This window comes from Platalea leucorodia, assembly GCF_965183815.1.
Source record: "Platalea leucorodia genome assembly, chromosome: 5".
NCBI classification, from domain to species: domain Eukaryota; kingdom Metazoa; phylum Chordata; class Aves; order Pelecaniformes; family Threskiornithidae; genus Platalea; species Platalea leucorodia.
In genome coordinates this window covers 90,078,614-90,106,266 of record NC_138827.1, presented here as the reverse complement: position 1 = coordinate 90,106,266, position 27,653 = coordinate 90,078,614, and the positions used below count along the sequence as shown (strand labels likewise).

General features: G+C 41.5%; 1 protein-coding gene across 2 annotated transcripts in view; it reads left to right on the top strand.

The window, feature by feature from the left end:
• The window catches only part of ADCY5 (adenylate cyclase 5), a gene marked incomplete at its 5' end in the record, with an annotated part of 220,279 nt that overhangs the window by 139,198 nt on the left and 53,428 nt on the right, over positions 1-27,653 (top strand). For both annotated transcript variants that reach the window (XM_082314450.1, XM_082314449.1), the window contains 4 exons: positions 20,810-20,921; positions 21,094-21,221; positions 24,884-25,042; positions 26,076-26,217. In XM_082314450.1, coding sequence (XP_082170576.1) covers positions 20,810-20,921; positions 21,094-21,221; positions 24,884-25,042; positions 26,076-26,217 — 541 coding nt within the window. The remainder of the gene's footprint in view (positions 1-20,809; positions 20,922-21,093; positions 21,222-24,883; positions 25,043-26,075; positions 26,218-27,653) is intronic.

The following is a 27,653-nucleotide window of genomic DNA, read 5'->3' as shown; positions in this document are numbered from 1 at the left end:
ATAAAGGTTGGCTTTGTCATTGAAATTCCTTTGATGAACTGTTTCAAGAAGCTTATTTTAGGGCTGGCATCCAAGCACGGTGAAAGTGACAGGTTCCTCTCTTCTCCCCTTCACATAATTCTTATGAATCATGTACTCAACAACATTAACCTGATCTCAAAGTTTTTTAAACATCTTGACAACTTGAACTAAACCATTTGCAGAAACAAAACAATCCATTTGCTTTCAGCTTTGTAAACAAAAAACATTTTTAACTAGTTTTCTGATTTAATTACATTCTAAGACTAAAAATTCCCCTCTTAAAAATGGCCAAATAGTTGCACTTTGGCTGAGTGTCAGGATATTCAGACCAGCCATGTCAACTTAACCTCTTTGCCTTATAGGCGTTGTGATGCTTAATTAGTTGCTTGTGAAGTGTGTTAAATTCTGAGATTGCAAGGTGCTACGTAGTTGTGTGCTATGAAATTTGTGAAAATTTCCACTAAGCAAACATCTTTTTCCTTCCTCCTCCCACTGCTCTCACACACAGAACATCTAGTCTTAATGTTGCTTGGTGTTAAAGGAGTTACCAATATAAATAGGGGTACAAAGCTCAGCTCTGGTCGCGGCTAGTAGGAGGGTTCCCAGGATATAGCTGTAACTGGACATATTAGCGCTGTGGCTTGCCAAAGCAGTGTGCTGCTTTGTGGTATATTCTTGTTGGTGACTATAGGCGCGAGACTGTTTTTTCTGGCTTGCTAACAGTGCCTTTTGAAATGCTAAATGGGTTTATAATGAGGCGTACCCTACCAAGCCTGGGTCAGACAGCGGGTTGCCTCTGGAGGTAGTTATGCCAGTGGGCTGGTTTTGTTCAGGAGCTCATCCCGATTTTGTTTTCATGCTTTTTCGTGAGAGGTTATTGAAGCTAAGCAGAAACCAGTTTAATTTTACCATCTTTAATAAACAAAAACGCAGTATGGTGTATATAAATTTCTGACAGTTCTTCCATGGATGTTTTCAAAGATTCCCCAAATCTCTTGTCTCAGCCGAAGTTTATGTAGCTTTAATTTCTGTGGAAGGCCTCATCGCCAGGAAAGGGCAAGAGCAGTAACTCTTTTTAATATTTATTGTCTAATCCATCTCCCTCCTTGTCTTCTCCCCTTTTTGGGAGGAGGCAGAATGAAAAATGATGGTTTATGTTTGAAGATGAGGAAGAGCAGTATTAAGCAGGAGGAAGCCTAAGAGCAGGTTTTATCTGTGTCTTGCTTTCTGGACACTGCTCTCCTCACCACTCTGTGAGCTTCAATCTCCTCCCAAAATGTGTTCATGGTTTGGTTCATTGTTTCTCATCTTCAAGTCTTAGCAAGACCTCTGCCTCCTTTTCTGCGTCCGAGTCATATGCCCACAAGCAGTAGAAGGTTATTTTTGCAGGTCTATGGGGGAAACTGTGTGGGTTTCATGTGGGTTCCGGGGCCCCCTGCATTTAATTGCCGTAACTTCTGATTGAGGCTGTAGGCTGAGAAAAGTGAGTAGGAGGGAAACAATCAGCCTTCCCACACCTTCCCCAAATGACAGCCGTGAATTTTACCTGCATGGGAACTCTTCTCTTTCCCTGTCAAGAGCTGGCTCCTGGGAACTTCACATGTGTCTGCCTGGAGTGAATCTTGGCTTTTTAATTTTCCAGAAAATTTAATGCTTTTTTTTTTTAAGTTAGCAATAGTTTTTAGGAAGCATGGAAGTAAGTTTCACCCATGGGTGAAGGTGAATTACTCTGCTCTTACTACCACTAGTCTCTTGACTCTTCCTAGCCAATTTGTTGGTTTTGAGAGGAAAAATCAGTGTCTGTTGGAGAAAGGCATTCAAGCTAAAATCCATGTGTAAAAGAATTTGCTTATTTTGCAGCCATTGTTACACCTGAACTTGACATCAAAGTTCTGCAGTAAGTCTAGCCGTTAATATTATGGGGTGTTTCAACCCAGGATCACTCCCTCTTTCCAATGCGTGTGTATCGCTGGTGCAGTCTTGAAAACTTTTAAGCCAAAGAATAGAGCGGGTTTGTATATTTTATCAAATCTACCTCTTTGCGCATATGCGCGACACCCTGCCAACTTCTTTAAGTATTCAGCTGAGTGTCTGCAGATCTTTCTTTTTGAACTGGGAATATATTGTGATCTTGGTCTCTACTGGGAACTCCTGGTGTCTTCAGGGGCATGAGAGCACCTCGTACCCTCCGAAGAACAGAACAGATAAATAACTATCTGCAGGGCACCCCGCTGGGTGCATTACTTAAACACGTGTGTTGTAATAAAGATAACATCCCAAAAGTGCAGCATGCCAGGTGACTGCAGATCGGCAGCCACCAGCAAGCCATCAGCAATTAGGAAGGGCCTGTGATGTATAATTCACACCCTGCTATTCTGAGTTTACACAAGGGTCTGTAAAGTTCACAGGGTGATGGAGGAAGACTGTTAGATGTTTTAATGATGAAATACTGTGAATAGTAATTTGGAGAGAATACTGAAGGTGCCTGCTGAAGTTTACAGAGCAGTATTTTAACTCTTCAAGGTTATTTGGATTCTCTTTTTTTCTTCAACAGTACTAAAAATAAATTATTTTTTTTTAAAAATTTAAAAAGTCTGACTGCTGATTGGCCTGATAGTAAAAACAAATGTATCAAACTTAGAGTAAAAAAGTGTATCAAATTATGTTTATTAAACTAATCCACCCCCAGTCTTCTCTATTCTGGAGTAACCTTGGCAAGAAAAATTGAGTCTTCTCTGACCAAAACTTTACTTTTGTAAAGACTTGCTTGCACAGACTTGCTTTCCTCTTGTAAAGACTTGGTTAAATTTCAGTTAACGAAATACTTTGTCATGTAGTTAACGTGCAAAGTGGTTTTAAGAACATTGAGTTTATATAACATTTGAAGATGTTCTTGTTAAAATCATCCTACCTTTTTGCTTCCTCCTTAGACTATAATGGCTGAAAAGCAAAAATCAGTTGAACTTTTTATTCTGTAATGCACTGAACTTTGCAAAACTATTTAAAGCCCTCTTACAGAAGCTGTAAAACAGCGGCACAGTTTTGGATGGGGATGGATTAACTTCTCTTGTCTGATACTATATTTATATCCCTCAACAATTGTTGCTAATTTGTGCATCTGTTCTTACTGGTTTATATATAATTTTGACACTGGATAAATGATGAAGAAGAGACAAAAGCTGAACCCAATTAGTGGAGAAGAGCTCTCGAGTGGTCTGGTATCCTGTGACTCGAGTTAGTGCATTGCTAACTTGAGTCTATGTCCTCCAGACACTGAAAGTCATAGTATATTTTTTAAATTTCCTCTTCTTTATTAATTTTGCTTGATACTAAGTGGTTAAAAAGTTAGGGAGAGGCTGCTACTGACTGTGCAGACTGCATGATTCCGTAAATGGTGGTTCTATAAGAAACCAGGCTAAGAACAGGTTGCTTCACAAACAGAGCTAACAGAAATGAGAAGCAACAGAGAATTGCACAAAACAGCAAAGGAGAAAAAAGACCAAAGAGATTAATTTCTGCACACACACACCGTTGGTAGGGCATTGGCCTTGTGGAATGATAGAAGTGCTCTTTTTAGAAAATAGAGATTTTTCTGTGTCCATTTGTGTTTCTGTTACAAAGCCCTAGAAAGATGCACCCAGTTTTAAATAATGGGAATAAGGATTTGTAAGACCACGTAGGTTCTGAGAACTTGGAAGTTTGCAAATAGTTTTCAGAAATCGGAAAGAAGTGTATGTGTGATACATTTTAAAAAGCAAACAAAATACAGGAATATAGATATTGTCTTCCCTGATACCATGGCCAGCAGGGATCTTTGTCTGTGGCTGCTGTATGTGTGTTTGGCAAATATCTGAGGCTCTAAAAGGCACAGAGAAATTCTAAGGATGTTCGTGACCAGTAACCATGTCCCTGTTTGAGCCAAACTCCTAAATGAATCCCTTAAATATATAGGAGGATCATCAGGGTTTGAAATCAGCTCCCTTAACTCCAGTTCTACAGAGCTGACCCCCAAGCCCAAAAACCTAGTGTAGTGAAACTTGTGAAACTTGGATCTGCATAACTATCAGCAAAATATTCTCTCCTAGCCTGCTGTTGCAGGGATCTCCCCAGTAAGTGGCATGCAGAAGGCTGGATGACCGTGGCTTTGTTCAGCTGTAAGATCATCCGTAAATTCATATTTGTCCCCGTCAGTAGCTGTGCGGGGCATCTGGAAGCACAACCTGCCTTCCCACATGAAGAGGAAGGCTGAGTGTGTGAGGCAGTGAGGAATTTTTCCAGCAGAGATACAGTAGCGACAGTTCATTGATCCACCATGTCAGCTCATTTGTTTGGGGGTTTTCTTGTTGTTGTTGTTGTTTTAGGTGGGTTTTTTTTAACTTTAAGAGGATTCTTTGCAGAATCTGATAATACATTGGCTCCATTTCCTACTCATTGTGGGGAATATGTTGCTAATAGGACATTACTAGGACGAATCTCCTTCTGACAACTACTTAATTACGGTTATCTCCAAGGCCTGGCAGACCCATACACCAATGCTGAATGTAGTAGCAAGTTGGAGATGCTTTGTAACATCCTGGACCATGAAGGAGATGAGAGACCTGTGTTGCAGAGCTGATGGGATGTTTGTGGTGTGGGGATGTAGGCAAAAAAGATGGGAAAGACCAAAAAACCTTGGAAAGCAAGAAGCAAATTTAGCAATTGTTAGTAATGACTGGAGGAAAGGAGATGAGAGAATGGAAAACAGATGCATACAGTTTTAGATAGGGGATGGTTATGTGCCAGAGCGGTTCTGGTGGAGAGCATCCCATCTTGGGAGCATGCACACCAATGCAGTGCAGCTTTCTGCCGTGGTTGTTTCCAAAGAATGAGCTAATAAGAATCACTTTGTAGAACAAAGCAAACAAAACTTTGGCTTCTGCTCAGGGGTACTTGAGCAATTCTAGTTACAGATCAGGCTTCAACAGAAGCCAAATGCTGATCCGTAAAAGTATAATTATTCTGTTTCATTTGGAACCTTTTGTTCTGGATTGCATTCAAAACTACTGTAAGCCCCTTTGTGAGATTCTTTTTCTTTCCAGGCAAGAGAAAAAGAGGCCCTTTGATTTAATAGTTCTACTTTGTTTCAATTAAAAAGGAGAGAAAACCCACATCGTCCTTGCCTTTCTTTCTTAAGAATCTTCCCTTCTGCAGAATAGCAGCCGGCAGGTCACAGTTTAGGATGACAAGGCTAATGCAGAGACAAAGTTGTGTTACAGAATATAAATGGTAAGTGATATTCTGTTTTTAAAATTTAGTTCTCTCTGTCATTTTCAGCTGCAAACTGAATAAAATTTTGTTAAGGAAATTGGAAGCGATTACAAATTTCTTGCAAATCCCAGCAAGCTTGAAATTGCAGATGTGACTTACCTGCTGAGCTCCTTTTTCTTGGAATTATGTAGTGGTGGAAGGAGTAAATTGAAAATGGTATCTTCTCTGAAAGCTTAAAAACAACTGAAAAAAGAGAGAAAATAGTACTAGAGAACATCTGTACGAAACTAAAACTGTTTAAGGATGAAATGAGTGATTTTTGAGGGAATCTCTGATTCTGAGAACAGCATAGGATGGTGAAAATATTTGTTCATCCGCTACAAAATGGCATGTCTGCTGAGAATCATCCAGGGCAACACTTTTGTAATATAGAAGCCCAATATGGACTTCATTAGCATTTATTAGATTGGTGTATTTCACTTAAATATATGCATTCACTGGCTTATTTAAATGTCTTTTGTGTATTCTTTCATCTCTTTTTAGGTTATTTTTCCTGCAGATTCAAGGATCATTTCTAGTGGAGGATCATAAAAGCTGTATTTTGTTGGTTTGTCATGTCCCACAGCTTTTTATTTTTCCATTATGTATATCAGACACAGCATTTATTGTATTACTAATAACTGAACGAATTCTAAGTCATCTTGCTGGATAATGGGCACTGCCTGGAAACACCTTCTTGCATTTTTAGTGCCTTACACTCACAAACTTTTGTATAAAGTATCTACCAGTCAGCCCCTTGGGGGAGATTAGGGCAGGGGAACAGAGAGCTGAGATTGACAGTGATTTCTTTAATTTGACTTGGTAGCGAGGCTGATTAGAGCTCAGAAATGCCTGGCTCCCATTACAGAACTGTCCTAACGACTAGACCATGAAGGGTCTGCCCTGCCTGCGCTGCAGAGGAATTGTGCAGAACGAACAAGCAGGGAATGTGCACAAACACACGCGGTCTTTGTGCTGGGGACTTGTCGTGACTGCTGGCTGTATCTGCAGGGGGAATTCGTGCTACATTTTGGCTGGGCTGCCACACCAAACGGACATCTTTCTGCTCCTCACTAAAATGAAAACCCAGAGAAATTAATTAATTCAGTTGACATTGCAGGTGGCAGAAAGTAAAACACAAAGGTAGTGAAGACCTGAAGAGACACAAGTGATGAGGCATGCCATGCTTATCCGGGAGCACGGAGGCTTGACCCACATGCTGGTGTAGGTTATCCAGGTTCGGTTTTCCCATGTGCCAGAGGGCATCTGAGACCACATGTCCTAGGAGAGGCCCTAACTGAAGAAGGCATACTCATTCTCTTTTGTTAACTCCATTTCATTTTTTGATATAAAAGAATCAAATCCCGGAGTAGCGGCTTGAATCCCACTGTCCTGTGTCACAGAGCATGCCGCGATCAGCAGGGCAGAGCAGGGCATTTGCTGTCTTTGCCTCTAATTGTTCTAAGTATTTTATACAGCTGCAGCATGAGGTCCTGAGGGCAACCCCATTCCCAGTCCAAAATAGCCCATTGTCCGTTTCAGGCTGGATTCAGGCAGAGGAAAAATTGGATCCATGTTTTCTCACTTCTCAGGCAGAGGGTCTTAAGAGACAGTTTCTTCACTTGCATTCTCACTCCATTTACTTATATATAGCAGGCATTTGCAGAATACTAAGGAATCAAGGATGCAAATTTCTTTGTACATTTTTGTTCCTTAAAGATGTGCTAGTCTGTTGTGACAGGCCAGTGGTATTTTAGCTGGCAGAAGTATGGGCTCCCAGCACAGATTTGGCTACAGTCATGTAGCAGGCAGCGCAGATGTGGTAGGGATGTTCTTAAATGCTGGACACATATCCTTTTTTATTGTAGCTGCTGACTTAGTCTGAGGCCTGTCTGTATTTCTTAATTAAAAAAACAAACAAACAAACAAAACCTTAAAAAAACCCCAGTCAAATATTCCTGTAAGATGCTATAACGAGGCTCAAACTGAAGTGAAAATTTATCTGCTGGGTTTTCTAGCCTCAGTGGTCCTTGATTAACCACAGCATGTCTGAAGTAACCAGGAGGGGCGGAGGCCGGTGAGATCCTGGGGATGATTTGCTTTTGCCTTTGACTGCTGTTAACTTTTTTTCTGGTTCCGTTTATAAGGATTCTGGTGACTGGCTGTTGTCAGCAGGATTTTTTTTCAGTTGCATAAGGACTGAGAAAACAGTATCTGTCTGACTCTTCCACAGTGAATGGCTTTCAAGTTAAGCCATGGCTGCAGTTATTGTGCTCTAGCTGTGACACTATAAAGAAAGTTATTAACAGCAATATGTAAATGGGTTTCTATTTTTGTTCCCTGTATTGTTTGCAAAATCTAGGGCAGTTATTCACTAAGAATCATCTGCTGTTTAGCACTGAGCCTACCAGCATTTGACGCTGTGTGGGCTGCTGCTTTTTTTTTCCCCTTTCTTTCTTTCTTTGCACTGGCTTTTAGAATCCAGCTCCTTTGCAAGTTTGTTTATTGTGGTATATAAGAAATAGAGTAGCTGTGCTAAGCATTTTCAGGCTTCCGGAGAGTGACTTGGTACTTAAAAATAGGGAATCATCTCTGATATCTGAACTACAGGAGCATTAAAAACAGCTACACGAACATCAAATACCACAGCTGCTATTTGTCTTAGTGCGCGTCTTACAAATTCCAGTTTATTCAAAGATCTTTATGGTTTGTGTTTTGTTTGAGTGCTCTGTTTCCTTCCGCTCCCCTCTCCATCGCTCCAGATCTGCCTGACAGCCCTGGGCCCTGTTCACGCTGGAAACTTGTACCACGTTAGTTTGTACAGTTACAGTACAGCCCCCCCAAGGGAGAGCACGGATATGTTGTTTTAGAAACACTTTACTATGGTCATGGCTACTCCTATCTGGAAGAACAAATTATTCTAATCCAAGGCATCTGTTAAGAAACCTGAATGCATCTGTGCTAGGGACGGGAGCTGTGTTGCTGTTAACATATGTACTCTATAAGACATTTCACATGAGACAGTTTGTTCAAACGTCTTCCTGCTCTGCAAGTGAATTTAGCTCTGGCTTCCCTGAATCCCCTACAGGGAAAGTCCCAACCTGTTCGTCCTGTGACTCATTAGCCACAATTTTATTGCCAGCTGTCTTAGCCTTCAGATGGGCATGTGTCCTCCATGGCACTTTAATTCCATTTCACGCGGCTTTGTGAAAGGCCACCGTAGCGTTGGGACATCAGCAAGCTGTGTCTCCAGTTTCACTCCTTGCTTGAAGTAGCGGTTAGTTTTATGGAATATATAACAGATGAATATACAGAAGTGTTTTGAAGTTGTGACACCCGCTGTTCTGAACTGAACTGAACTCGTCCTTTCAAATGCCAGGCACTTTATTTCATTTTTTTGTTTTTAATCTTCAAGCCAAAATTGCTGCTACTGTAGTGGCATAGAAAGTAAGCAGAAATCAGCTAGGCTGATTTTGCGTAGATGTAGGAAGATCTGACACAATGACTTTCCTCTTATTTTTATGGTCTAAGACACATTACCATAATACATATTTTAAGTGCTCTCTAAGGTGGCTTTCTATGCTATAGAATAGATCTGGTCAAACTCTATTGATTTTATTGGTATTAGTTCAGTGGTAAACTAATAACTGTTTACAGGAACTTCATTGGAGATAATACTTTGCGAATATTGAGAGTAGCAAGCAAATGGCTTAGTGAAATATCTTAATGCATTAACACAGAAATTAAATTTTCCAGTGGAAAATGCAAGAGAAAAGCCATTTCTTTATACACAGATCTATTATTCTGGTGGTGGCAATTACAGTAATTCTCTTAAAATCAAGTTAAAATTATACGTCTGCTTCATTATGAGAAGAAACCACTGATTGCAAAAATCAGGGGAGATTCAGTGGAAAGTTAAAAAGACTTACATATGCAGTGGGCAGACCTGCCACACTACAGTCCCTGCTCCAGCATCTCAGGAGTAGGTTTTGTGCGGATGTTCCCTGGATTCATGAGGCCAGGATTCACGAGGCCAGGATTCACATTCCTGCTTGGCCATGGTTTTTCCATGTGACCTTGAGCCCCTTTATATGTTTACTTTATATACCATGCTGCTGTCTCTGCAAAATAGTGTGGTATTGCTTTTCTAGCACCAATGACATTTCAACAATTGCTTAATGCCAGTTTGAAGACTTCATATGCTTAAGAAGCTAGAGATGCAATGGTCTATTTTATTTTACAAAGAAAGAAATTTGAGACAGAGCAGGCTAAGTAACTGATCACAGAGTCAAATGATGGGCTGTCAAAGATTAAACTCAAGGTGTCCTGATAGCTAGTATCTTGACCAGCATAATAAAACAAAAGTGATGTGTTGTATGATCCGAATGCCATAAAGTAGATTTAACACTGCTTAATATCTATGAAATAATGGACATATGCAAAGTATTTGGAATATGAGGTAGGTTAGGGACTAAAGAGTTGCTTAGAATTTAATATTCCCTGTTCAAGGATGATATTTGCATAGAATACTCATTTAGTGATCTCACCTATACTGCCTTCGAAGGGGGAGTGTTTTTACTGCTGATATTGATTGTACAGAATTTCATTATATTTACATTGTTTCTCCATGGCACCTGGAGTTTTCTGTGTCAGCAAAGGGAACCAAAGATACATGTCAGCTCAAGTGCCATTGATCAATTGCAATGTGATGGTAGATCGCATCTTAAAAAGGAAAGAAAACCCTTAATGTTAAATTGTAGCCCTTGTAAAGGTGGGAGAACTTTACTCATGACTTGAGGATGTCTATTCATTACTGGTTCTTATCAGGTAAGGAATATTAATGCAGTGTACAATAACCAGATAACGAGTTCAATTTCCTGTGGGATTTTTTCCTTTTCATTTAATTCTGAAATTACGGCCAATCTCCCTTCTCACTGAAAACATCATGTGTTCTATTATTAAATTTATTATCATGTTTGTTTATTAATTAATAACAAGTTGATCCCTTAGTTAACGAGCTGTGCCATTTTCTTTGGCCAGCCATTTTACCTTTCAGAATAGCTAACAAAGGATTATGTCTTCATTTTAAAGTTATTCTCCACTGCAGTTGCATTGGTGTTTCTCAGAAAAGTGGTTGTTATGAAGTGTGCACAGTTAAGTTTCTGTATATGCTTTGGGTCCATCTCTCTTTAGAGTTTCATCGGTGTCATTTTGAAAACACAACTGCTCGATTACATTTAAAAGTATAGAAATGAGGAGGCAGTGAGTCAACTCACGTTGACTGTTCCAAAAAGGGCAGTAAGACTCATGTTCCTATTCTTCAGCAATCAGTTTGCCCGGCAAATGGCCACTTCAGTATTATTGATCTAGTAATCTCCCAAACACAAGTGGTAATTTTGTATACAGAACATCACATCACTTGTCCATTCTCAGCTTATCCATGAAACAGTCTGCATATTTTGGTGCCTACTTTCCTTGGGAAAACAAGATAACTATATTAGTTGCTCCTTAATGTTTTAAATTATGACGTTTATACACTAATGTAATGTTTTCATTATGTAGTGACTTTCCAGAGGGAAAACCCTGACTTACTGAAATTGCGGAGTAAATAAATCACAAAAGGACAGGACACTGGGGAAGCTATTGGAGAGAGTGAGGAAGAGGTAAGGTTAGGTTGAAATGACCACTGCATGCAGAATTACTGCAGCTTTTTGGGTAGGGAGTACAAAAGCATCATTGTTTGACTGAATATCCATGATACCAGGGGAGAACATACTGAATGCAGTTTGCACAGCTATGAAGAGCTGATTCCTTCACCACCAAAGACAAAGACCTGAGCAATATATAACAGAAAGCATCCCAAACTCGATTAGATGCAACTTACTCAGTCTCTATCCTGTGTCCCTGACCCAGGATATACATGTGAAACATGTTAACTGTCTGTGCCAAAATTTATTACTCTGTTGCCTTCTCTGACGACTGATTGATTGCTGGCACACAGCTTCTATGCAACAGGTTGTCTTTTGGTTTAATACTTAAGTTTTTAGTTGTTTCTCTTTCCTATTGTGCTGCTTCTATGGCTTCAGTCACTTTTGCAAGCCGTTCTCTCGAAGGAGGGCAGGGAGGAATAGTGCCAGACTCCTACAGCTGTGGTGGTAATGGATAGTCCCTTCTTGCAGAGTTCTCTTAGCTCTGCCTTCCTTCTTGTTGGTTTTTGGCAGGATTTTGACATCAAAGATTGCTCTAATGCCAGAAAACAGACTGCAAGAATGCTCACAGCAAAAAGCATGCCTGAAGTTTGAAAACCAGAAAATAACATGGGTTTTCCTTTTTGTTTTATATGCAGTTCTGGATTTCAGGCTGTCTTGTGGGACAAATGAATCTGATATTTATTTTGGTGTGGGCTGCTCCAGTTTGGACAGACCTGCCAGCTCTTTTGCACTGGTCAGGCAGACCTGGGTGAGTCTGGGCTTGCTCGGAGCCAAAGCAAAGAGACACTGTTGGGGTCAGCAGTATGCATGGTTCCTTTGCGCCTTTCTGCAAAAGGCCATGTATGTCCTTCAACTTTGCCTTCCTAAACTTCCTTGGAGTTGGAAGGGATTTGGCATCTTTCTCCCTTCCATGGGTTTTTCCCTGACCGGAGTGATTGGAACACTTTTCACATTCCCATCGGTCCCTTCCTAGATACATGAAAAAGGTCTTGAGTCCCTCCTTCTTAATACCCCAAAATCTCATTTAGGCGGCTTGGATTTCTTTTTTATGTTTGGCAGACAGCAGCATCTAATTTGGCTTGCGATGATGGAGTAATAAAATTCCTTCCACGCATCTCAAAGACATCTATAACATGTTCTACCTATAGTTTGGCTGGTAGCCACTGCATATCTATCTTTATTTGTTTTGCCTTCCCCAAATAGTTTTTCTTCCCAAAAGGCTATTTATTACTCCTGTTTCCAGTGAAGAATCAATCTGGTTAAATATAGCCTGCTGAAATAGGAAAATCTTTTAATTCAAGATGTTTAGAGGGACAGGGTAGCAAGTTTTTTGTGTTTAAAATAAAAAAATGAGTACTGATGCTGCTTAGCTATAACTAAGTTCCAGTAACTGGGGTTACTACTCATGCTTGTAAACTGCAGACCTAGGAAGGTCATGGAAAAACTTTTCCCTGTATGACTGGTGCAGTCTTCCCTTTCTGGTTGGTGATCTCAGGATCTTAATTTCTTCTCATTTCCTGCGTTGACAGTGAAGGACAGACCACAAGCATCGAGGTGAGGAGCACTCACCATGATGGAAAGTATGGTGCCACTTTTCTCAGCAGCTCTTGAGTGCCAGCAGGGTCAGACACTCTCAGCGGGGCATTCCCAGGAGCACATTGCTAACGCAGACAGAGCTGCAACCGCAAATGCTGAGAGTTTGTGCTGGAGATGTGAATCTCCCAACTGAGTCCCCCAGGCAGTTCTAACCTCCAATAACACTCATTTGAGAGCAAACATGGGAAAATCAAGTAAAGGCAGGGTTCTGCAGTTTATATCTTTGCAATGAGCCTTGCTGTCGTCATGCAGTGGCTCTGCGGATGGCAGTCTGCACGTTGCCACCAGTGTCTCTGAGAGCCGTCTGGTCTCCTACTTCTTTGTCGGTTATCACTCTGTCACCAGTTTCAGTTGGTATGGTCTTGCAGAGTGAACTTCTTCTCAAATATGGGATGTGAGTTTGGTTTACATTTTTGGTTACTTTGGAAGAGGGACAGGAGGCTTCCTGCCCTTTGCTGTAAAGAAGAAGATGAAAAGGCTCACAGTTTTCTGGGCTTTTGGCTTTGTAGGGGTTTTGTGTGTATTTTCTCCTGTTTTGTGTTATTCTTTCTCTAAAGTATTGCTTTGCTTATCACAGCATTTGTGTACATATGTGCCTTCTCACCCTCTTGAGCAAGTGGGAGCCAGCATGACTGATCTTAAGATGGAACACTGTCACGGTGCACGACGGAGTCCCACTTCCCAAGAGGTTGCTGTGCCAGCTGATGTGTCACAGAAGTGGTAGGGCTCATTTGAAACAATAGGTGATTTCCAATAGTGAACGGATCTTCTCTGAAATGACCATATAAGTTTAGGAAAGAGAGTGTATCTTTTTATTATTGGGGTTTTTTTCCCATGACTGTAGGAAAAGGAAATATTTTAACCTCTGGTCTGTCTGATGTCCTGCTGTTTTGGAGAACACTTTTTGTATCGCTAAGGCTAAGACCTTAGCCTGTCATATAGACATCCCTAGAGAGCAAGGCTGACGTGCTGTTGAGACCTGAGTTAGTCTGGAAGTAGCTTGCAGCCTTTGCTGGACCAGTCGCCAGGCTGTCACTCAGCACAGTGATTTGTGTGGGCCACTTCGCTCTCCTTAGCTGGGCTTTGCTGCCCTTGCTCACGTTTGTGCTGCTTTACCTAGACGTGCTGCCTGACCGCAGTCACTGTGCCACTGCTGTGATCTTGTCCTCAGCTTGTTTTGGTTTGTCCTTTTGTTGTTGCTGCTATTAAATTCAGGAGGGAAACAGCATTATGAGATGTTCCCACTTGTGTTTCTGGAAGCTGAAATCCTTTTTGTGTATAGGGTGGGTAGAAGAGAGAGCAGACAGAGGACCTCCTTATCATCCCATCCGCAAGTGGCTACAGCTAGGAAAGAGAGACTGGGTGTATCTTAATGCCATGTCTCTTCTGGGAACTTCTAGATGAACTTAACACTATGTTTATGCTGCTGGAGCTGGAAAATAACTTCTGGGTTTACAGTGCTGGCAGGGAACTGGCTTTTAAACAGGTGTCCAAGTGTGAAAATTGACTCATTTACCAAACTGCTCACGAGATGCTCCCACCTTGGAGATACTCAAAAGCCACCTGAACATGGTCTTGGGTAACCAGCTGTAGGTAGCCCTGCTTGAGCAGGGGTGTTGGACAAGATGACTTCCAGAGGTCCCTTCCAAACTCAACTATCCTGTGATTCTGTGAAAGCCTAGTTTGGTGTTAAGGGCTTGACCCAACCCTTCAGCTGAGAGTTTTGTCATCTTCATCCCAATCCATCCTTCTTCTTTCTTCTTCCTTGTTCATAATGACATGTTATGTCCTTCCTTGACTTAATGACATGTAACACCAATAGCAGTGGATGGTGTTAAAAAATAAGTAGCACCCTGAGACACTGTCCTCACCAATTAGCCTAGTGAATTTACTGACAAGGGCATACTGTGTCTACAGCAAATGGCTTTCTCTTGTTACACATTTGCTTGTGAATGCAAATTAGTGAGCTTGTATTTAGTGAACAATGATTATTTTATTATGGTACATTAACTTTTTCTTCCCTTGTAGGTAGCATTCATTGCAGTAAAATACCATGACTTTGATTCACATACAGTCAGATGCACTTTGCTGTTTTTGTAAGTCATTAAAGCTCACCGAGTCTGGGGTTTTGTTCTGTTTCCCATGCAGTGCCTGTGGTGTTCGGTTTCCAGTAACACATGGTGTTTATATTCATGACTGGCATTACCGTTGTGATGGTGATAGGGTTTGTGTTTCTTGCCTTGCTTGATTTATGTTGTGGCTGGCGTGCATGGCACGCACATGTCTTGAAATAGAACACGACTGTTTTTTTGTTTTTACATTAGAAGCACTGATGATTTAATTTAGCGTTTTGAATAATCCTGCGTTTGCAGGGAAACCTGGCTGTGTCATGTCACTCCTTTGATAACTCTATGAGCTTCAGACATTAAAGGCTGCACTTCAAAATCCCTCTCTCTAGGTGTGTGTGGTTTTTAAATGTCTCATGTGGGTTTCCTGCTTCCCACCTTGTCCTTAGCATTTCCTCCTCCTTACGTTGTTCTTTGCTTTCTGCCGAGATCTCTCCCCTTCCTGCACTCTTGCTGAGAACCTTCTCTTTTGCCATCCAGAAGGTCCTGTGATGCTTCTACCTCAGGGTATGTTAGTGGTGCAGTCACAGCAAGGATCACCTGAATTACAAGAGCTAGTTTTAAATGACCTGCGGTGGTAGGACCCAAGGTGCAGTGGGAGGGACCTGAGCACAGGCTGTGAAAGCAGCCCAAGCTGGGCAGGCTCACACTGCTGACCTCTGGGGTGTTACACTGAGGCTCCTGCTGGTACCTGAGCTGCTTGTCTGTGTGTATCTTAACTGCTCTGTGAATGCGTTACAGACCAAAAAAATAGGAAAGCTAAGTTCAGCACTTTGGGAATTTTCTCCTCTTGGCTCTGCATCTTAGCTGCTTCTCTCTTCATTTCACCTCACTCTGCCTTTGCAGCTATGCGAAGCACTCTGCAGAAAGCATCTAGATATCCTGCTCATGAAGGATCTCACTCACAGTCCACAGTGGTGGTGGTGGTTTTGGTAAGGGCCGAGCTCAGGCACAGGTAGGCATCCGAGTGGCAGTGGCAGCTAGACCTGTGTGCCCAGCCTGTCCTATGCTGCCTGGCAGCCCGGGGCTATTGGGCTCAGGGATGCTTCATTCCGTGCATCCACCTTTCCAGCTCTCCTGCCTGGGTCTTGGGCAAGAGCAGGCAAGTACCAGCCTGGCCCCTAAGCAGAGGGAAAGATGGCAGAATCTGGAAGCTACCCAAGCTCCTTTTCGTATTTCTTTCCTGTCAGCTGCATGAGCCACGTAAGGCAACAGGCACAAAACTGAGTTTGCCTTGTACAGCTATGAAATCTTGAGCCAGTCCTTGCTGGAAATAGGAGCTGAAATAGGAGCTTAGGAAAGTATTCACCTCTACCCTATAACACAATTTGTGGTACTTTTCAACCAAAATTAAACAGAAATAATTTTTTAAAAAGTTATAAAATGAATGATAACTCCCCTTTTCTTGTCTGTCTTTCCCAGAAATAAACAATTTTTTTTGTCTTTTTTGAGGTCATTCTCTTGTTACTGCTGGACAAAACCCAATCAGATGGTAAATTTGAAGGCAGTGACGGAGTGGAAAATATATCAAGAGCTCTGAAGCCATTACAACGTTTTAATTACATGCTAAACTGTTTTTTCCATAAAGCAGTAGCCTTCCAGATGAAGGGACCCAGGGCTGATAATAGTTGCTGATGCCCAGGCTGCAGATTGTGTGGTCAATCCCTTGAGTCAGCTTCAGCTAATAGTACTTCTAAACCACTGCCTTACTTATCTCACGATATTTTATAGCTATAGTAATTATTTCATTTGACCTTTTGTTGACCACTGTCGTTTACTCCACATTTTGGCACAAGGAAGGCCTATTACTGGCATTGTGCTCCCACCAGCAAGGAAATGCCTTGCCCTCTGGAGACTGACAAATAGCTGGCTTGAGATGTGCCCTTCATCACAATCATCCATCACCATCATCCTTTAATAAAATCTTTTCATTGCTAAGGGTAGTCTGACATGAAAGACTGAAGTGGGAAGTGAGGATCTAAGGGTAGTGGGAAGCTGTGTGTTTACACTCCAAGACTCCTAGTCTGGATAAGATGCACTGGCAGGACTGGGAGATGCTCCTGCAATCCCACTGCATGCATGTTTTGTGTGTAAGGAGATATAGTGGGCTTTGTTTTTAAAGAAAAGCTCTGACTAAACACAGGATGACGATCATGTGCTGTTCCCTGATGGCTATTGTAAGAGAAATCTACTTTTTTCCTAGTTGCTTCTGGACTATTGGGTATTTTACGGGGAGAAGGCTGAATTTAAGGATTACTGGGGCTAATAACAAAAGGAATAGAAGTGGCACGACACAGCACCACGTACACTGGACCCATTTCTCCCTTGCGGGTCATTAGCAGGGTTGGGAGCGATAAACCTGTTTGTTGTCTCTGCTGCTGGAGCTGCGGTGCTAGCAGGGGCATGTGGAGGGAACAGATTAGGCAGGAGGAAGAAAATGTGATTTAGTGGCTTCAGAGCTCTCTGTTTAGAGCGGAGGACAGAGAGGCTTCAGGCTGGGTTCCTGCTTGCAAGGGTTGTTTCCCTGACGGTTATGTGCTGTTCTTTCTCCAGTCTCCTGCCACAAATCTGTCTTTCCCGTCTCTGTCTTCAGTTCCCAGATCACTGCTCTGTCCTCTGCCATCTCCCACATGGTCCTTTCCGTACCGTGATGAGGTTTTCCATTCCCTGCAGCCCATGTGTCCCAGGCAGTGTCTTCTGACAGCTCAGTGGCGTAGCTGTTTGGCTGCAGAGCAGATCACACAGCTGTCTCAAGCCTGTAATGGAATATGTTCAGGTGCTGCAAGAGAAGAGGTGCATATGTTACTTGGTTAACTGACATGGAAGAGGGGCAAAGGGATGGACCCTTCAGGTAGATGCCTTCACGTTAATCACAAAGTGTGCAAAAACTAAGTCATGCAAAGGACTTACTTAGCAGGTAACCAGTTCTGAGTAGGTTTTCATATAAAGAGGAAAAGGCATGCGCCAGGTGAAGCTCTTCCCCTTATTGCCAAGAGTCATGTCCACGTTCAAGAGTGAGAAGACTTGAAGCGTCTTAAAAAATACTTGTAATTCATTCCTTTAGATAAAACCAAACTTCTTTTTCCTTGACTTCCCTCTCCAAAATTATCAAACTGGCTTTGTTGAAATTGTTTCATGCATCCCTCTTTCCTCAAACAAAACACTCATTCCAAGAAGCATCTCATGTACTAAATGTTGGCTTCCTAACAAACAGGGCCGTCAGACAATGTTAACTTCCCAATATTGCTACCAGCTGGTGTGCAGAATGGATTTCTGATTCCCATCTTGCAGCTTTCCAGGTTTTATTCTCATAATAAACCCTTTTGTAGTGCTTACAATTGTAGTTTTCTAGAACTCTGCCAAAGAGGTGCATATGGAGCTGCAACCATGCTGTCCTTGGAAGTGCAAGGCAAGGATCAAGATGAAAGAGATAGATAGCTGCTGAATTTGAACAGAGAGCAACTTGCTGGTCACCCGTAGAAGGTTACAAGTTTGAGAAAATGTTGTAATCAAGTAGTTCCAATTTGAAAAGGCATAAATCTGTGCATAAGTTGGCTCCATGGGTCTCTGCTGATTACTTAATTTGCCTGGTTGAAAATATTGCGGCGATTTAACTTCTAGGAATGTCTGATCCATTTATCTGGCATGATAGTAATGGGGAATGGAGGAGGCAACCTTCAGTCATTTATCCATGTTGATTAGGACTCTATGCTAGCACTAATTTTCTGAATCAGGCATGAGCAGAAGGCTCAGGGCATCCCTGTATAGTATTTTCAGATATACGCATTGCTATCTGAATGTCAGAGCAGCAATTGCTCTGTATTTCTCCTATTATAACACATGGCTGTTACAACACGCACACAAGCAAAGGGTGTGAACATGTCCACAAGTGAGGAATTTGCAATTTGCCCCATGCTGGAAGAGGAACACGCTTGCAACAAGATATATTTTGTTACTCCACAAGAAATGGAGACGTATCCTATTTGTACATTACATATTAACACAAACTTAAGTTGCTTAGCAAGCAATACAGACATCTCTAGGATTTCAGTTGATTTCAAGTGTATTTCTTTGGGAGGTTTACTTTTATTTGTAAATATAGAATCATAGAATCACTTAGGTTGGAAAAGACCTTTAAGATCATTAAGTCCAACCGTTAAACCATATATGTGAAATCTTGATGTATTTTTTGTGTATTTTCTCAAGTGTTTAAAAAATGGCAAAGTATATATTAATATACTTGCCTTTTTCTTGTACATTTTGGCTTCAGCCTGGCTAACAAAGAAGTATTTAATGCAATATGTTTGGTTGATGATTTATTGGAGCTGAAATGTAGAAGGAAAATACAAAAAGCATTCCAGAATTGAAATGCGTTTCAGGATTTTTGCAGAAAATGCTTGTGAAAATGTTTTTGTTGTCTTTGCTTTCTGTCTGAAGACATTGCAGGGAATTCCAACTGAAAATACAGCCTCTGCAATTTGCCTAAAACGCGCTGGAGTTTTATTTTACAAAGAAGAAACAATTCCAAAGTGCTCGTTATTTACACTTTTAATTTCTCTTCCTATTCACGTACAGCTTGATGCAATAATCAACTTCAAAGAAGAAATCAACCACTTGATAAATGTTCCAATATACAAGTATAGCTTATGAATTTTATATTTGTATAAATATGTGTGCATATATACATTTTATCTTAGATCTATATAGAGATTGTCCGGTGCTTGTTTTACTGAATAGTTTTAAATTTAGCATAATGGCTGTGCTGATTGCAAATCAATATTTTCAATGTTGTAATTATCAATTAGAATCTTTTTCCAGTTAAAAAAAAATATCTTTGCAGTACCACATTAAAATTAATTAATTAGAATCAAGGAATCATTATTAATACTTGTGATTCAAATAACTGTGCTTTCAAAAGAGTCCACGCTGCTTTCAGAGGGCTTTCCCGGTCTGGCCTGGGCAGATGGGAGCGATTCCGTTTCCCTGTTGCAATAGCAGAGGTTTGCCTCAGTTGGCAAGGGCTGCACTTGTCATTCGGCAGAAAGTTGGGCGATGCCTGCTTGCGGCCTTACTGAGAGGAGCTCTTGCACGCTGTAGGTGTATATTTTTATAGTGTTTCAGGGGCTAAGCCAGCTGGAAGGGGTGGTGCAAATGGGAGGTTTCATTTCTGTAGTTCTTTAGAAGCTGAGCAAAAAAAAGAAATAAGCAATGAGTGAGAAGCGTGCACAGCTGGGAGATGAGTAGAGTAGAGTAAATCAGTGTAGATTTCCTTCTCCAGTGAATGAAGAGTATAAAAGCCGGATGCTAAGTCTTCACCAGGACAGCCGAGTGTGTTAGGGCATGTGCAGCCAGCCCTGCTGCGCCCAAGCCTTTGCCCCGGCAGCGCGCGGTGCCATCGCCCCTGGCTTTGTGCATTTATAACATTGCAGGAGCGTGTCTGCCAGGCACACGGTACAGGGCAGCCACGGGGCTGGGGTGTGCGCATGGAAGCAGACCACCGAAGTGAGAGTGAAAGCTGTGGTAGGCAGGTTGAGGTTATTCACTAGAGAGGGACTTCATTTTGTGGCTGCACTTTGGCAGCGGAGGAAGTGGGCAGAGGAGTGTGGTTTTTCTGCAGCGGAGTTAAGACGCAGGCGATGTTATTGAGCTCAGAGGTTGAGGATTGTGAACAAAATGGGTAAGTGTTGATTTTATAGTTGGGCTAATCTGGTCATTGTGAGGGAGAGCATTGTTGTTAATCATGGCTGATAGCATTATCATGCTACCACCAGCTCCCAGCATACTGTAAATTTTCTGGACATGGGGCCAGGGTGGGGGGATGAAAGGCTTGTGGGGTTTTCTTGCCCTTTCTAATCTCTGGAGGGGATGAGGCCGTGCCCCTCAGGGCTTTACGTGTGATAGAGACTGTAGCATAAGGTGGCATTGAGGGGTGCTCATCTCCTTGCTGCTATAGGGCTGGGACACCCCTACATGCCTCCCCATCCCTGGACTTCTACCCCAGAACTTACACAAATATCAGCAACAAATTTTGTGATGCTTTCATATTTTTTTTTTCTCTTTTTTCCCAAGCATCCTCTTTGCAGACATAGAGGGTTTCACAAGTCTGGCCTCCCAGTGCACTGCTCAGGAGCTGGTCATGACGCTGAACGAGCTCTTTGCCAGATTTGATAAGCTAGCAGCTGTAAGTTTTCTATTATAATTCTGATATATTTTTTTTCCTGTTGCAAGAATGACATACTGTGCTGGTTCACTGGATTTCTGTAAATATTCACTGCCCTAAAAGGCAAGCTATTGCAAGCATGAATATAAGCTGAATACTTCTCTCTCCTTTATTATTGTTATCATTTTTTTAGGAGAACCACTGTTTACGTATCAAGATCCTGGGTGATTGCTATTACTGTGTGTCTGGGTTGCCAGAAGCAAGAGCTGACCATGCACACTGCTGTGTTGAAATGGGAATGGATATGATAGAGGCCATCTCGTAAGTACCATGTTTCCCATGGAGAATTTCAGAACAAACAGCAACTAGATTCTTTTTCCCGTTAAGTCTTCCTTACATTAGTAGCAGGGTAGCCAAACCAGGGAACTGATGCCAGCAAAAAGAGAGACCAACTGGAACAAGAAGGCAAAATGCAGTGAAGGTTTGACAGCAGAAAGACAGACACTTGAGTCCACTACAGCCACATGGATAGCAGAGCTCAGTCTTCTGATGAGAAAGGCAAAGGTTACTGTAATTACTAGAAGTCTCATTCCCAAAGGAGGATTCCAGTGAATTACAGAAATGTGAAATCAGAAAATTAATAATAACTTTATTAAATTTCAGTCACTCTTCACTTATCTGTCTTTAAACCAGCTTTTTACTCACCTTACAATTCCTCTGTTAAGGTCTGTCTTGTCTAGTTTAACTAATCCTTCTCCATGTGTCCCTATGCCAAAAAGGTCAGATTCAAGACTTGCTTACTTTAGTTAAATTGATTATTGAAGAAAACCATAAAGTTGATCTGGCACAGACTGGGACAGATCCATGGTGCTTTTTCCTTTATTTCACTTACTTCCCCATCTTTATTTTTTTCTTTTAAAATCTGTTCTGAGGCTTTGCCTGCTCCTGAGGTCAGACTAGCAATCCTGTGTTTGTGCAGACAGTTTCTGTCTTTAGAGAGTAACAAATATGAGACCCATATCTAGTTATATTACTTGGAGGATTGCAGACAATGTTGAATATTGTTTGCATCGGACATGAGCTTTCACAGGCCAATTCTTTCAGAATTCCAGGAGGGAAGATTTATTTGGTCGTCTTGAGTGTATGCAAGTTTAGGCACAAAGTTCAGTCAGTTTTGGATGGTAACTGAGCTGACCTTGATATCTACACCATCCCTCCTGCACAGAGACTCTGCTTCTTTTTCCCTTCTCTTCTAGCTTTTTTTTTTGTGAAAGCATCTTCTAAAGTATCAGTGGTACCAACAGAGAAGTAGAAGATCTCTATGCATTTCTCCTTTCATCCTGTTCAGTAAATTGATGGAGTTTCCACTTCATCTCGATAAAAACTAGAGCTACCTATTTGCTGAGCTTGATACAATACATCCTTACCATCTGAGTTTCTGCAAGAACATGAATACACACCCACACTTCTCAGCCTCATTTTCATAACACAGATACATAGTTTGAAAAGCAGTGTTTTCACCCAGGAGACCCCATTGAAAGAGCAGTACGCAGCAGCATTCCGTTGCTTTGTATACAGTGTCCACTGTCAGGACTTCCTACCTTTACTTTCCTCATTTCAAACTCTGTTGCTTTGCACCAGTCTCCTTTTGGGGTTTATACGCAAAACACATAATGAAAGGAGTCGCAAGGAACTAGTTTTCAGTAGCCCTTGAAAGGATGCTATTTCTTCCATGTGAAGTACAATTAAGTGGCAGGTGACAAAGTGTGTTGACAAACACAAGAAGCAGCAATTCTCAGCCACCAGCCCTACAAAGACGATACTATGTACATTGCCCAGAAAAGTCTCGCTTTCTGCAGTAGTTGGCCTGATGAAATCCAGAGACCTTGACACGTTGCTGTGTAATCCCCCACAAGGCTGAGTAACACCAGGATGTCTAGACTTCATTGATTAACTGTAACCCACCTTACCTTGAAATAAACATGGAGCTGAAGTGCACTCAGTGTTTGTTTACAAATAGCTCTTCAGCAGCCTTTAAAACTTGTTTCCCACTTGATGCATGATGAATGCATTTAACAATCTTATCTCTCAATAAGTCTGGAAGGTGACTCTGTTCTCACTACCCCTGCTTCCCCCCCCACCTTCTCCTCCCCTAAGGATCAAGATAAGAGGTTTCACAATTAAGGTAACCAACAGCTACTGAACATTTGATTGCAGGTAACAAATAGCTACTGAACATTTGATTGCAGGCTTCACCAACACTGGGCCCTGCCCGTAGGCTGATTTCATCTGTGCGCAATAACAGCAGGGAGTGTTACCCCAGATCAGAAAGATAGAATTATATTCACTGTACAGCTGGTATAAATGAACTGAAAAAAAGGAAGGTAACAAAGGATATTTCATTTGTCTAGAAAGCATAACCAGACTCATTTGTTTGCTGCAAAGTCTGGAGAAAGTCACCTTCTCATCAACAGCTCTACTGGGAGAAGTTCCTTGGTCTTATGTCAGTAACATGGCTTGGCAGAGGGTGCAGTAGGGTTTGTAGCACTCGTGCAGCATGTTCTTCCCTCCCCTGTGCTGTACCCACACTGCAGCTGCTGTTGTCCTTGCAAGGGTTATGGCTGCAGCTGGATTTTCGTTACCCCAGTTCCTGTTGTTTGCCCAAGTGTGGTGGTTGGAGCCCTTTCAGTTTGTAAGCCTGTGGCACCTTACCCATATGCACCTTCCCTTCGCTGCTAGAGAATCTCTGCTGTTTGTTAATAAAAATAATGAATGTCACTTCAGCGAGTAGATAGTTAAACATAAGATAGGGACTGTAAGGAAAAAGGAACTGTAAGAGGGTAGGAGCTGTTTCAACAAGAAGTCATGTTGAACAGTCTTTTAAGGGGCATATTACACTGTGAGGAGTGAACTAGAGTCCAGAATTGGTCTATCTTTAATCATTCATTTTCATTAATAACTAAAGCATAAACATTAGATCTGTGTTGATGTTAGGAAGTTGGGAGGACCTACCTGTCCAGAGGATGTTATCTGGAAAGGACTAGATGAACCTGAAAACCAAAGAGGGTGAAATCTAATAGGTATAAAGTACAACTTCATGCTGCAAGGAGCTAACAACTCAAAGGAAAGGACTGTGCCGTATGATGTAGGTGAATTTGCCTGTGAAACATGGACATTCTGGGAATGATGTGATCAGCAATAACGAGAAGCAGAGTTGTTCTGGTGGCCTCATCAAGGCTTTCCCCTACCCGCATTCCTAAATATATTTTCCATGTGAACAGCTCTTGAAGTTAACTTTTGCCCTAAAAGGGCAAAACCCACAAAGTATTCCAGCAGTCATTTTGGGAGTAAGCAGAGCATCCAAAACCTCATTAAAATCAGAGCTTGAGTATTTGTAGCTGCCTGTTTGGAGTGACTGCAATAGATGTGGTTCTCTGGTTTTGCTGCTCTGACTGCAGCTGTAAGCCCTGTTCAAGCTTTCCAACTGCAGTGGGGTATTTCACACACATATCATATTTCATCTGTGGAAGAGCTGATGCTTGGTGCTATACAGACAAATTAAGATCTCTGAAATCATTTCCTTTTTCTCTTTGCAACATGCTATTACTCTTAATGAGGCTGAGTGCTTGCAGGTTATGTCCAGCTTTGGTATGGAAATCAGAGACCAGCACTTTATTCCTTTTACTGCCCCAAAGATTTTTTTTTATGAGTTCTCAACTTGATCATGAGTTTAGAGTACATGGATTTACTCCAAGGGCTCCCTTTTCTAATTAGTACTCTGCTTGGCCAGCCAGGCCATCCAAGAGCGGTACAGCTGGTCTAGTTTTGCTTTGTTGTCCTGTTGATGTGGATGAGCAGCACCATATGTACGTGTGAATAATTTATGGGTCGTGATGGATTTTTGTGTTCTGGGTGCAAGTTTGTGCCACCGACTACAACCATGCAGTTCTTAGTGATGTTCTTTTTCCCATATCTCTTTTCAGACTAGTCCGGGAGGTGACAGGAGTAAATGTCAACATGCGGGTTGGAATCCACAGCGGGAGAGTTCACTGCGGGGTCTTGGGCCTTAGGAAGTGGCAGTTTGATGTGTGGTCCAACGACGTTACGTTAGCCAACCACATGGAAGCAGGGGGCAAAGCTGGGTAAGTTGCTTTATCAAAGCTGTCGTGTTAATCCGTGTGGTGTTTTGTGTCTGACATGTCACAGTGAGGTGGGGAAATGGGGTACTGAGGTCGAGAGAGTCTGTACGTCTGCTGTAAAATGAACTGTGGGTGTAGTGCTTTAAGCACGTAGCAAGGTTATTCTATTCCATGTCTACATGTCTTTGGTTACAGAAAGTCTACAAAATCCCAAGATGGGCATATCCTTCTGTGGTAAGAACTGAATTCCTTCTCTGTGAAACAAAGCTGATAGATGTAACAGAAATGAGCAGGTCTGTGTGAATACTAGCAGAGCTGGTCATGGTTACAGAGAGATGTGACTGTATGGTAACAGTGTTTGCTGGAGAGCATCCCAGCTATTGATGGATTTTGTATGAAGCGTTGTTTCAGACCAGCCTTTTGTTTTGAAACATTCCTGTGAGAGAGCAGAGATGGTTCTTGTTTCACCGCTGTATGGACAAACTGAAGACTGAGTTGCTGCCAAGTTGACTCCATGAGATAATTTTTCTATGTGCCTTTCCATCTTTTCTCAGCTCTGGAAGAAAGCATAACACTATGGTACTTGATAGGATACCTCAACAAGGCGCTCTTGTATCACAGTGATTAACGTGATAAAACAAAAAAGATACATGCTACAGTATATATTACATGTGTCTGCTGAGTAGACATGTCCTTATGAAGTGCCTGTGTTTGCCAAAAAAAAAAAATATATCTGCTGTGTGTTAGAGCAAAGTGAATAAAAGAATGAGTGCTTTATATCTGAGATGCTTATAAATGGATGTGTAAGATGCTTAACATGAACACCTCTCTCTTTAAGAAGATGCCTCCTGGCCTGCATCTTTAAAATAGATGAAACTCCCGTACTACATCTGTAAGAGTAGTGGCATGGCTAAATAAATTGGGTTTTATTGTTTGTTTGTTCCAGTACATGGAACCTGTCACTGACAGGAACTAGCTTTTTAGGTGATAATTTTTCAGAGCCTATAAAACTGGCTTGTCCTTTGTCTCATTCAAGGCGCATCCACATAACAAAAGCAACCCTGAACTATCTCAATGGAGACTATGAGGTGGAGCTGGGCTTTGGAGGGGAACGCAACGCTTATCTGAAAGAGCACAGTATTGAAACCTTCTTGATTGTACGGTGCAGCCAGAAACGGGTAAGACCAAACAGACTAATGCAGGTTTAGATACTTTTAATAGCTAGGTGGTCTCCAATGCACCAAAGTGCAGTGAACACCAGCCTTTATAGATGAGTGAGTTGACTACCTGACCTTCAGTGACAAAAATTCCTGTTTCTCTCTCCTCTTCCTGAACTTTTGCATGCGTAGAAGGGAGTGTAGCCACCTTCTGCATAAGGTTTCTGTACCAAGTACTTTCTAGTTCTATCAAAGAAACTGTCCTGAGTTGTTTTCAAAATAATTTTGAAGAATGTCGTTAATATAGATATATATTTTTTCAATTAAATTTTGTACTTGTACAAGTTCTTAAAGCAATAGATTAAAACCATAAAGATCTCTTCTCTGTCGAATTACAGACAGAGGTGACTTTTTGTCCACCTGCTCATCATATTGCTATGAACATGAAGATTAGAGCAATTCTTACCATTACCTTTCAGCCTCTGTTTCTGAAGCTGCGAAAATCTGGCCCACTGCAATGATGGATGATCACTGTGACAGTGGGATGAGATCATACCTACTGCTATGACATGGGTCAGGATGCACAAAATAAGGCTATTAGAGCATTACTGACTTGAACTTGAGTCAAGTAGATTTCAGACAATATATCTTCTTTTTGTGACACTGCCAATAACAGAAAATAGGTTGATGTTATCACTAGTTTGTATTCTTTTAAATAACGGTAGACTGCAATACTGGAAAAGGACCTTTTTGATCATCTAGTTGAGCCTAGCCAATAATATTTCTTTAGGTAATTTCTGCACTATAGACAATACTTTGCTATTCACAGTATGGGTGAGCATATAAAGAATGGCCTGAATTGAAAATCATTTCAAGTGTTTCTGAATCTAAGACCAATTAAACCTTCCCACAGCTGTAAATATGACTACCATGAGATTAAATGAATTAGTGTTTGTGACATGGTCCATAGCATGGTTGATTTGAATAACTCTAACACCTATACAGAAATACTTTGCTACCATTGCCTCATTTCCTGAGAGAATAGAAGTCTCAAATCTCCTTAATGGATATTGTGTAAAAAATCTCCAAGAAAATCCCTTATCATCTGCTAAAGAGAGAAGCTGATGTTTTGGTTTCTATCTGCTCATAAGATAAATCTCATTAACAATTGTCAATCTTCAAAAGAGGATTAGAGCTTGCAGTGCAAGATTATTGCTTCCTGAGCAGCACTGCCTGTCAGTGGGCCAGCTGATGTTTATACCTAAACCACTTCTTCTTTGCTGGGTAGATTTAAGAACATAAACCCTTATGGTCAGGCCCCATCTCCTGTGGTAGAGGAGCTATATTGACTTCTTTAATCATGCACTCGCCAAGTTGTCTGCATGTTCTTGTGAAGAACTGAAGGTTTCTCTGGAGAGAAGAGGAAGACCTAAGATCAGGATTCTGCTCCTTGCCAG